Genomic DNA, 12,419 nt, shown 5'->3' with positions numbered 1-12,419 from the left:
TCTAACCCTGTGCTGTCCCTGTCCTGGGAGTGTTTGATGGGGGACAGTGTAGAGGGAGCTTTAGTCTGTGTCTAACCCTGTGCTGTCCCTGTCCTGGTGGTGTTTCATGGGAACAGTGTGGAGGAAGCTTTACTCTGTGTCTAACCCCGTACTGTCTATGCCCAGGGAGTGTCTGATACCTGGCCCACGAAACGGTTAGCATTTTAGACTGAGCTCAGACCTCCTTGTGTGGCAGCCTTTAGTAAACTGCACAGTCAGGTTGCAGTCCTGTTCCCCCAGTACAAGCTGCTGCTAGTTTTAAGCAGTTGTGGCCACTCGTGGTCTGAATCCAGAACGTTTGTGGTAATTGGAAAACATTTGTAACAAGAGCTTCTCCAGTCAGAGATGTAATCCAAGGAAGGATTCCAATGAACCAGATCACTCTTTGTTCAACGTCTTCAATCTGCGCTCCTGATCCGAATCCAACCCTGATGCCTCTGATCCTGATCCAAGAACAAGTTGATCTGCACTTTTTCAAGTTATTTGAGTCTGAGAATGTGGGAGGAAACGTTTCTCGTTTTCCATTCCTTTATTCTCTGGATGGTGGGGGGTGGGGGCATCAGTGTTTGCAGCCTGTTGTATCTCGATCTTACATTTCCCCTTGTGATGCTCTGTCAGGGCAGGGCGGGTTCCCGATTTCGCCCTCGCCACGATGACTGAACGCCAGCGCCACAAGACGGTCGGTGGCGGGGGGCAGGAGGAGATCGTTCAGCCCGTCATGTCAGTACCGGCTCCCTGAAAGCCAATCTTCTGCCTTCTCTCCCATCGCATCGTCCATTCTTTCATTTTCAAAATGGCTGAAAACTCCATCTTGATTTTCAAAACGGCTGCCAACTCCATCTTGAATGGCACCCCCCCACCCCCCACCAAAGATGTTCACGACTCCCTTGAACAGGCTTCTCCTCCTGTCTCTGTGGGAATGGTTTCTGTGCTGCCTGCTCTTTCCCACCTCTTAAAGGGAATCCCCTACAGTGCCCACACCAAAGAACATTTCACACAGACTTATTTTCCCTATCCCTGCATTACCCATGGCTAACCCACCTCGCCTGCACACTATGGGGCAATTTAGCACGGCCCAAACCACACTAACTTGCATGTCTTTGGACTGTGGAAGGAAACCAGAGAAAGCCCGAGGGCAGAATCGAACCCAGGTCCCTGGCACCATGAGGCAGCAGCGCTAACCACTGAGCCACCGTGCCACCCCAAAGTAGCGCTTAAGCACATTTTTTAAAATCCATCCTGAGGCTCGCTAGTGAATCGTCTTCTGAAAGGAGAAGCATCAAAGGTGTCCCAGATGCATTTGGCATTTGGACCAAAGTCTTAGGGGTCACGTAGGATCCCGTACCTATCCCTGGGACAGCCGAGGCCTTCAGGCAGCCTGCTCTAGGGGTTAGAGGTCACAGGTTTAGAACGTGCTGTTGGAGGCGCCTGGGCCTGGTGCTGCAGTGCACCATGGGAGTTGCAGGCAGCCTATCAACAGTCAGTCATCTCAAGAGCAATGTCCCTTCACCTTCGCTCTGAATTAATATCCCTTCTAAGAGGAAGAACCCCTTAGGAACCTTGAAAGGATCACTTGCTTCTTTTTGTCAAACCCATGCAAGGGATGTTGGTGTCATGAACCAGGCCAACAATTATTGCCCCATCCCCATTTGCCCAGAGGGCAGATAAGTGCCAACCACATTGCTGTGGGTCTGGAGTCACATGTAGGCCCAGACCAGGTAAGGATGGCAGTTTCCTTCTCGAAAGGACATTAGTGAACCAGATGGGTTTTCCCAACAATTGCCAGTGGTTTCATGGTCATCATTAGACTCTTAATTCCAGATTTTTATCAAATTCGAATTCTACCATCTGCCTTAGCGGGATTCGAACCTGGGCCCCACCACACTTACCATTCAACTGCATCTGCAGTTCTTTCGGTTTACATTTATCTGGGTCTCTCCATTAACCTAAAATGAAGAACTACAGACACTGGGAATCTGAAGCAAAAACAGAAAGTGCTGGAGAAACTCAGCAGGTCTGGCAGTATCTGTGGAGAGAGAAAGCAGAGTTAGCATTTGGTGTCCGCCGACCCTTCTTCTGGACTCAAAATGTTGACTGCGTTCCTTCCACTGACGCTGCCAGACCTGTTGTGTTTCCTCAAGCAATTTCTGTTTTCGTCTCCGCATTAATAGTCCAGCGATAATACCCCTAGGCCGTTGCTTATCCTTGGAAGTGGGTAGGTCTTTAAAACAAAGGTGCTGTCAGAGCAGGATGAGTCATAGAGTCATACAGCATGGAAAACTTCGGTCCAACCAGTCCGTGCTGACCATAATCCCAAAATTAAACTAGCCCCACCTGCCTGCTCCTGGTCCATATCCCTCCAAATCTTTCCCTATTCATGTACTTATCCAAATGTCTTTTAAGTGTTGTAACTGTACCCACATCCACCACTTCCTCTGGAAGTTCATTCCACACACGAACCACTCGCTGTGTAAAAACATTGCCCCTCATGTCTCAGTTAAATCGTTCTCCTCTCACCTTAAAAATATGCTCCCTAGTCTTAAAATCCCCCACTCTAGGGAAAAGAGACCTGCCATTCACCTTATCCATACCCCTTATGATCTTATAAACCTCTATAATGTCACCTCTCAACTCACTACGCTCCAGTGAGATAGGTCCCAGTCTATCCAGCCTCCGCTTATAACTCAAACCCTCCATTCCCAGCAACATCCTGGTAAATCTGTTCTGAACCCTCTCCAGCTTAATAATATCCTTCCTACAACAGGGCGAGCAGAACTGCACACAGTACTCAGAACAGGCCTCACCAACGTCCTGTACAACCTCACCATAACGTCCCAGCTCCTATACTCAAAGGTCTAAACAATGAAGGCAAGCGTGCTAAACGCCTTCTTAACCGCCCTGTCTACCTGTGACGCCAACTTCAAAGAATTATGTACCTGAACCCCCAGAGTCTCTCTGTTCTACACCACTGCCCAAGGCCCTACTTTTAATTGTATAAGCCTTGTCTTTGTTTTTGTGTGAAAAAAAGCAAGGGTAAGAGGTCATGGGCGAACGGATGTGTTGTGGATTAATGAGAAAGCAGCAGAGTTTGGGATTAGGCCAAATTAATGTAAGGTGAAAGCTAAAGATTACCAGAATAGTTCAATCTAGAAGTGACAAAGACATGCATGGGTGTTTCAACAACAGATGAGCCGAGGTAGGTTAAGAGTGAGGCTTGTGTTACAGAGGCGGAGGTAGGCCAAGGAAGGAATGAGGGGAGGTTTTGTTTGTTAAATAAAAACAGCTCTTAATTGGCATCTGTTTTCATTTTGAGAAACCTCAGAGCTGGCCGTCCCAGAAATCTGGTCGGTTCATAGCTCTAATAAAGCAGCGTTTGCAACAGGTCAGCCATGTTGTCGCAGGCTAACGAGTCCTCCAAGAGAAAGGGGAATGGGGGGAAATTAGGAAATCATTACATCCTGAAAAGTGCTCTTTCAGAGACTCCGGAAGGTTCCTCGGAGACCAGGGGCTAATTAGACCTCTGCTGCAGAAAGACTTCCACCGAAACAAAGCCACTTTCCCATCACAGAAGTCAGCTGTTAAAAAAAGAGGCCTACCAAGATTCCTTTCAGTCGCCCACAAAAGCGCTCACTGATCCAGACGATGTCAAAGGTCAGGCTTTCGGGTAAAACACAGGCCAAGTTTTTTTTTGCGTGTATTATTAAGCACTTTCACTGCGAGGAAGTACTTAATTGACAGGAAACGAGGGCAACCGAAAAACAGGGAGAGCACTTAAAGTTGTTTGTGGCGCAGATTAAAATCAATAATTTAATGGCAGGGGGGACAAGGAGCAAAATCTGTGCCTCAGAAACAGTGCCTTTGAGATGAAGAACTCAAAAAAACAAAAAGCTAAGTCAAACCCATCAACCTCTCAGGGCCACGAAGCAGAATGGTGAGGGAGGAGATCAGTTAGGCCTGGATTCACTCAAGTTTACGAAGGATGAGATCTGATTAAAACGTACCAATTTCTAGCAGGGCCAGACGGATTGGATGCAAGCAGGATGTTTCCCCTGGTTGAATGAATGATGAATGATTTTTATTGTCAAATATATCGAGGAGGATACAGTGAAAAATGTTGGGTCGCCGTTTTGAATGACAAGAAGGATAAAAAGTACTTAAACAGAGATAATCTTCAGCGGCTGGATTCCTGAACACGGCTCCAGGGCCTTTGCAGGTGGGCCAAGAGGAGTCATGGAGTCACACTGCATGGACACAGAACTTTCGGCCCAACCAGTCCGTGCCGAACATAATCCCAAACTAAACTAGTCCCAACTGCCTGCTTCTGGCCCATAGCCCTGCAAACATTTCCTATTCATGTGCTTATCCAAATGTCTTTTAAACGTTGTAACCGTACCCACATCCACCCCTTCCTCTGGAAGCTCATTCCACACACAAACCACTCTTCGTGTAAAAAAAAATTGCCCCTCACGTCTTTTTCAAATCTTTGTCCTCCAGTCTTCAAATCCACCATTCTACAGAAAAGACACCTGCTATTCACTTTATCTATACCCCTCATGATTTTATAAACCTCTATAAGGTCACCTCTCAAACTCCTATGATCCAGTGAAAAAAGTCCCAGCCTCTCCTCCTAACGCAAACCCTCCATTCCTGGCAACAACCTGGTAAATCTTTTCTGAACCCTCTTCAGTTTAATAATATTCTTCCTACAACAGTCCCTGTTTTGGGTATAGCAACAATGAGGCTGATGCCCCAGGAGACACCGGTTCTGCCAAGATTCCCTGCTCCGGGCCTACCTCAGCCAGGAGTCCCCTCCCCGGGCCTACCGCAGCCAGGAGTCCCCGCTCCGGGCCTACCTCAGCCAGGAGTCCCTGCCCCAGGCCTACCTCAGCCAGGAGTCTCCACTCTGGGCCTACCTCAGCCAGGAGTCCCCGCTCAGGGCCTACCTCAGCCAGGAGTCCCCGCTCAGGGCCTACCTCAGCCAGGAGTCCCCACTCTGGGCACAGCCACCGCTCCGGCACCCTGCAACATCAGGAAGATGAAGAAAACAGTTGAGAAGGAGAGAGGGAAATGGACATGGCCGGCATGGAGCGAACAGGCTCAGGAGCCCGAAAACTACCTACCGTGCCGGTGCCGCCATCTTGAAATTGTTGGGGAGTCCAGAATGATTGGGGCAGGGGCGGGGGAGTTGCAGCCTCTGGATATGAAGTAGGCCAAATCGGACTGAGATTAGGAACAATTTCTTCACACGGTGGAGTGGACAACCTGGAGGAGTTTGCTGCCAAAGAAAAAACCGCGGAGGCCCAGGTCAGGAGCGAGATTGACAAACGTTTTGCCAAAAAGGCATCAGGGATGTGGAGAGAAAGTGGGAAAATGCCATTGTCACAGAGGATCAGCCACAATCACGATGACTAGCAAAGAAAGTTCGAAGGGCTGAATGGCCTGCTATATTTCTGAATCAAGATCAAAGACTCTGTATCATTATCAGAACTTGTCTTGTGGGTGGGGAGGGGTGCCAGTGTGATAGACTAATCAGTCACACCTCACACTGGATATACCCTCTCATTATGGATGTGATGCTAATCAAGGGGGGCTACTCTGGTTAGACCACACTTGGAATATTGTGTTCTGTTCTGGTCACCTCATTATAGAAAGATGTGGAAGCTTTAGAGAGGGTGCAGAGGAGATTTACCAGGATGCTGTGTGGACTGGAGGGTAGGTCTTATGAGGAAAGGTCGAGGGAGCTAGGGCTTTTTTCGTTGGAGCAAGGAAGGATGAGAGGTGACTCGACAGAGGTGTACAAGATGAGGAGAGGCATAGATAGAGTGGATAGTCAGAGACTTTTTCCCAGGGCAGAAATGACTATTATGAGGGGGCATAATTTTAAGGCGATTGGAGGAAGGTATAGGGGAGATGTCAGAGGTAGGTTCTTCACACAGAGTGTGGTAGGCGTGTGGAATACTCTGCCAGCAGTGGTAGTGGAGTCAGATAATTTAGAGACTCTTAACCGACTCTTGGATAGGCACATAGGGGACAGTAAAATGTAGGGTATGCAGGGTAGATTGATCTTAGTAGGATAATAGGTCGGCACAACATCGTGGGCCGAAGGGACTGTACTGTTCTGTACTACGTTCTATGTTCTATTACAGACCCAAAACCAGGCCTTTTCTGAAGAAGGGTCCAGACCGGAAACGTCAGCTCCTCTGATGCTGTTTGGCCTGCTGTGTTCATCCAGCTCCACACCTTGTTTTCCCAAAGGAAACCATTGTTTTCTGACTTGACATCTACAACGTGGAGATAATTTCCAATCTACACTATTAACCTCACCGTGCAGAATACAGCATGGATTAGTGTTCTTTATGCTTCAGAGAATCTTGAACAGGACTGCCAAGTGCCTTTGTGCTTCGGATTTCCAAAGCCTTTCCCCGTTCAGAAAATAGTCCATGCCTCTAGCCTTCCTATCAAAGTGCGTGGCCTCACACTTTCCCACGTTGTACTCCATCTGCCACTTCTTTGCCTACTATCCTAACCTGTCCAAATCCTTCTGCAGCCTCCCCACATCCTCAACACTACCTGTCCCCTTGACCCACCTTTGTGTCATCTGCAAACAGTCCACTGTTCCTTCGCAAACCTAAATAAAACTAAAACCTAAACTTTAAAAGGGCGTTATTTGTTTTTCAACTCAAAATGGCAAAAGTTTAGAATAATCTCCAAGGCGTATAATCAAAGTAAATACATTGGGGGTAGTTATTGGTGAAGCTGAACTTAAGTGTCACCTCAGTTGGGAGGAGGAAATGAGCCCACGCTGTTGGCCATTAGAGTCATTAGAGAGTCAACCATATCACCGTGGGTCTGGAGTCTCAGGTAGGCCAGAACAGGTAAAGGTGGTAGATCTCCCTCCCTAAAGGGCTTTGGATGGGCTGAGGAGTGGCAGAGTGGAGTTTAATTTAGATAAACGTGAGATGTTGCATTTTGGAAAGGCATATCAAGGCAGGACTTACACACTTAATGGTAAGGACCTGGGGAGTGTTGCTGAACAAAGAGACCTTGGGGTGAGGGTTCATAGTTCCTTGAAAGTGGAGTCTCAGGGCAGTGAAGAAGGTGTTTGCTACACTTGCCTTTATTGGTCAATGCATTGAGTATAGGAGTTGGGAGGGTCATGTTGCAGCTGTACAGGACTTTGGTTAGACCACTTTCGGAATACTGCGTTCAGTTCTGGTCTCCCTGCTGTAGGAAAGATGTTGTGAAACTTGAAGGGGTGCAGAAAGATTTACAACGACGTTACCGAGACTGAAAGGTTTGAGGAGAGGATGGATAGGCTAGGACTTTTTTACCTGGAGTGTCAGAGGCTGAGGGGTGACCTTGTAGAGGTTTATAAAATCATGAGGGGCATGGATAGGGTGAATAGCCAAGGTCTTTTTCCCAGGTTAGGGGAGTCCAAAACTAGAGGAGCATAGGTTTAAGGTGAGAGGGGAAAGATATAGATTTAATTGTCACGTATACTTAAATACAGAAATACAGGTGCGCAATGAAAAGTGTATAATGTCGTTACACAAGGTGCCATCTTAGTTACCAAGGTACCAAAAACTTAGGTACAAAGTAGCAAGAGGAACAGAATCAAAAAGTTAAGCATTGCTTCATAAAATAGTAGGAAATAAAGAATAAGGTAATGGTTGAAAGGGACCTGAAGAACAACTTTTTCACACAGATGGTGATGCATGTATGGAATGAGCTGCCAGAGGAAGTGGTGGAGGCTGGTACAATTACAACATTTAAAAGGCATCTGGATAGGTATATGAATAGGAAGGGTTTAGAGGGATATGGGCCAAATGCTGGCAAATGGGACTAACACAGTTTAGGAAACACGGCCGGCATGGACGAGTTGGACCAAAGGTACGAAAACAGAAGTTGCTGGAAAAGCTCAGCAGGTCTGGCAGCATCTGTGAAGAAAAACTCAGAGTTAACGTTTCGGGTCTGGTGACCCTTCCTCCAAAGGGCCTGTTTCTGTGCTGTATGGGTCTATAAGCTTCCCTAAGCTACATTGTGCATTCTCATCCACTGAAACCGGCCACCTCCAATAACACATCTCCAACTCTCCTTTCCTGAGTTGAATACAGACGTAGAGAGGCGATGCTTCAGTTACATAGGAAGACGACATCCAGAATACAGTGTACAGTATTGGTCCCCGTATTGAAGGGAAGATATAAATATGTTGGAGACAGTTCAGAGAAGGCTTGCTAATACCTGGAACAGAATGGGTTGGGGTATCTGTTGAGGAAGTGCTGGATGGGCATGGCTTCTATCTCCTGTAGTTTAGTGAAATATCAGGCAAGAGCAGATAAGGATGGCCTTCCCTAAAGGGAGTTAGTGAACTAGACGGGTTTGTACCAACAGTGGATTCATGGTCATCACTAGACCCTTAATTCCAGATTATTTTAAATTAAATTCCGCCATCTGCCGTGAACCCCGGCCCTCAAAACATTATCTGGATCTCTGAATTACCAGGCCAGCAATAATACCACTAGGCCGAAGCCTTCCCACGTAATAAATGTCCAAGGTTTGCCCATTGAGCTCTCTCTGAGCTTCAAGACCCTCCAATAACATGGTCACACTATGTCACAAGTGGATCCATTTGCAGATTGCCCTCTTAAGAGAAACCGTGAGGTGGAATTGATACAAATTGACCGAGTTCTAATCCTGAACAAGCAAGGCTTTGTCTGGATAGTAGTTGCAAACTTCCAAACTCTCTCGCTGTCATGAGGTTGAGGTAGACTGTGTCCAACAGAGACTTTTGTCGGCCGTTTTCTTTTCTAATACACCCAGACGTTCCTTCCTTTCACCCTCACTCCCCAGGCCGAGAGATGAGCTCAAGCCTTCTGTACCTATTATTTTGAAAACCGGAGGCTGTTACTTCCACATCGTTTTGTCATCAGATCAAAAGATTTGTGTTTCCAATTCCTGGTAGCCAACAACAGGACCCGACCACATTCCAGATGGCCAATCATGAAAGAAGTTGTATTTTGGGAGGGCAGCGAGTTCTACTAGATACACATGTGGTCGAAAAGTGGCAACAAAATGATTTAACAACATTTCTGACGCAGCTGTAAATTTCTAAACCTTCTGTGTTGAGGCCATCTGGATTCAATAAATACAATAATTTGAGCCAAATAAAATAAGCCAAGTTGTGAAACATTATTTGGCATTTTGTAGGTACCTTGACAGTGACTGAAAGAACCATTGATGACTCTGATGACGAATTTTCGGGTGGTATCTTGGGGATTTGTAATGACGCACACACATAAAGAATTAAAAGTTCATATTGGCCAGGCCAGCTGATGAAGGGTACACCAGCTTACGTCCTCAAATTTGGCCACATGGCCTGGTGTGAGGCTTCCCTACAACGGGGTGTTTTATCTGATGTGGCAATGCTGATGTCATCTCCCATAACATAAGAAACTTGCCATAGGCCACATGGTAGTGAAAAGTCCGACAAACATTTATTACATCGAACTACTGTGCTCAGAGCTCACATTCCTCAGGCATATAAATGCTGGGCTCATTTAAGCTTCGTGTTTACAGCAGAGGAACATCCTCCCAGTACTGTGTCCTGCTTCAAGTGATCCGGGCGGTAGGTGTGAGAGTATAGGTGAGTGTGTGTGCGTTTTTCCAGGTGAGTGTGTGTGTGTGTGTGTGTGTGTGAGTGTGCGTGTGTGAATGTGTGAAAGAGACTGTGTGTGTAAGTTTGTATGAGTGTATGAGACTGTGAGTTATGTGTGTGTATGTGTGCATATTTCTGGGTGAGTGTGTGTGTGTATTTCTGGGTGAGTGTTTGTGTGTGTGAGTGTGCAAGTGTGAATGTGTGAAAGAGACTGTGTGTGTGCGAGTTTGTATGAGTGCATGAGTCTGTGAGTTATGTGTGCATGTGTATGCATATTTCTGGGTGAGTGTGTGTGTGTATTTCTGGGTGAGTGTGTGTGTGTGTGTGTGCATGTGTGAAAGAGACTGTGTGCAAGTTTGTTTGAGTGTATGAGTCTGTGAGTTATGTGTGTGTGTGCATATTTCTGAGTGAGTGTGTGTGTGTATTTCTGGGTGAGTGTGTGTGTGTATTTCTGGGTGAGTGTATGTGAGTGTGTGTGTGAATGTGTGAATGTGTGAACGAGACTGTGTGCAAGTTTGTATGAGTGTATGAGTCTGTGAGTTCTGTGTGTGTGAGTGTGAATGTGTGAAAGAGACTGTGTACAGGTTTGTTTGAGTGTATGAGTCTGAGTTGTGTGTCTGTGTGTGTGCGCACGCGCGCGCGCACATGCACATGTATTTCTGGGGATGTGTGTGTGTGTGTGAAAATGTGTGAAAGAGACCATGTGTGCAAGTTTGTGAGAGTGCATGAGTGTGTGATAATTTGTGTGTATGAATATGTGCATTGTGTATGTGTGATAATGTGTGTGTGTCTGTTTCTGGGTCTGTGTGTGTGTGTGAAAGAGACTGTGTGTGCAAGTTTGTATGAGTGTATAAGTCTGTGAGTTATGTGTGTCTGTGTGTGTGTGTGAATGATACCTTGTGCGCAAGTTTGTGAGAATGTATGAATGTGTGATAATTTGTGTGTGTGAATACATGCGTGTGTACGTGTGATAATATGTGTGTGTGTGTGTGTGTGTGTGTGTGTGTGGGTATTCCTGGGTGAGTGTATGTGCATGTATGAGTATGTGAATGTGCGCGCGTGCATGCGTGTGTGTGTGTGAATATGTGACATAGACTGTGTGTACGAGTTTGTGAACATGTGTGTGTGTGTGTGAGAATATGTGTGTGTGCAAGTATGTGAGTGTGAGAGTGCGTGTGCATATGTGTGCAAGTGAGCATGCGTGTGTGCATTAGTGTGAAGGGAGGTCTGTGCTTGTGCGTGTGAGACTGAGTGTGAGAGTGTGCAAATGTGTATTTGTGTGAGCATGAGAGTCCACATGTGTGCATACACACTTGTGCAAAATCTTGACCATGACCCCTTCCTGCACTCGAATGATCTTCTATTCCAGGAGTGCTCAGGGGAAGGCACTTCAGATAAACATGAGAGATAGTAGGAACTGCAGATGCTGGAGAATCTGAGATAACAAGGTGTAGAGCTGGATGAACACAGCAGGCCAAGCAGCATCAGAGGAGCAGGAAGGCTGACGTTTCGGGTCTGGACCCTTCTTCAGACCCATTACAAGATGAGATAATTAAACAAGCCCCTCCCCGCAGGTAGATCTCAGGGAAGCCAGCCACCATTGCAAAACGGGGTCATTTACTCTGGGGACAGCCAGCAAATCTCAACCAGCAACATCGAAAAGAGATGCCCACATGGTTACAATTTGGTGGACATTTACTGTGAGCGGATTGGCTACCTCCGCTTGCTACATTACAAAAGCAAGTGTTTCATTGGCTGTCACCCTTTGGGAAGTAGCGAGGTGGCTAAAGGAGCCTGGGGAATTGGGAATCCGCCTCGGTTTTCCCCGGGGAGGGCGGGCTTCCTGAGTAACCCTATCCCAATATGAACCAGAAGATGGAGGAGTATAAATAGACACGAGAGTGGTTAACTGAGATTCACTTGGCACTTGGGGCCAAGAGGAAACAGGAAATGGAAGAGATTATAAAGGTCTGCTCCTGAAGGTTCTGAGCAAGCGTTTGCATTTTGATTCCAGCCCAATGTTGTATCAGGTCGGAGCAAAGATTATGTTGGCAGCTGCGTCGCAGTTGGAGTCACTATCAAAGGGCCTCAGTTTTATCGCGGAACACAGCACCTTCCGGAGTGTTCCACCAATTCCTTTCGGGGCTGTTCACCTTTTTTGACAGAGCATGAGCGACCCTCTGGGGTTCAGGATGGATTCCACACGTTCACACGGCAGAACCACATCAAGTTCCTGAGGGATGTCAGCTCAGCAAGCTAAGACCCACAGCAAGCAAGACTCAGCGTTTGCCACATGCAAACATTTTCAGGGGGAAACGCGACCAGCCCTGAGCTGCAGGGTTCAGGTTTTATGTTTCAGTGAGGGACCAACTCCTTGGATTAAAACTACGACCAGAGCCTTGGGATTGTAACTTGTTCGTTACTTTGCTGGCTTTTAAAAGTAATATCACATTGCATTTAGCTTTTTATTTATCTCACTTAAACCCCACCCTCCCAACCCGTTCCAAACAGCCTGCATTCCGCACGGCAAGGAGAGATTCCAAATGTTTTCTTAAAATTGCAAAGAACACAACTACAGCTCGCTTAATGGCAGGCGCAATGTAAATGGAGCTTTACTCTGTGTCTAACCCCGTGCTGTCCCTCTCCTGGGGAGTGTTTGATGGGGGGACAGTGTAGAAGGAGCTTTACTCTGTATCTAACCCCGTGCTGTCCCTGTCCTGGGAAG

General features: G+C 46.9%; 1 protein-coding gene and 1 long non-coding RNA gene across 2 annotated transcripts in view; one reads left to right on the top strand and one right to left on the bottom strand.

Annotated features, from left to right (window-relative positions):
• Positions 1 to 12,419, bottom strand: part of LOC109926459 (latent-transforming growth factor beta-binding protein 3-like) — an 83,029-nt gene that overhangs the window by 28,370 nt on the left and 42,240 nt on the right. Inside the window, exon 8 of the mRNA XM_048619625.1 lies at positions 4,953 to 5,058. Within this exon, the coding sequence (XP_048475582.1) occupies positions 4,953 to 5,058 (106 nt within the window). The remainder of the gene's footprint in view (positions 1 to 4,952; positions 5,059 to 12,419) is intronic.
• LOC125487648 lies at positions 9,533 to 12,148 on the top strand. The gene is made up of 2 exons (XR_007266012.1): positions 9,533 to 9,682; positions 11,709 to 12,148. It is a non-coding gene; the product is annotated as an uncharacterized LOC125487648 (long non-coding RNA).

This window comes from Rhincodon typus, chromosome 43, assembly GCF_021869965.1.
Source record: "Rhincodon typus isolate 14 chromosome 43, sRhiTyp1.1, whole genome shotgun sequence".
In the NCBI taxonomy this organism is placed as follows: Eukaryota; Metazoa; Chordata; class Chondrichthyes; order Orectolobiformes; family Rhincodontidae; genus Rhincodon; species Rhincodon typus.
Note: the sequence above shows the minus strand (reverse complement) of the source record. Positions and strands in the feature narration are given on the sequence as shown.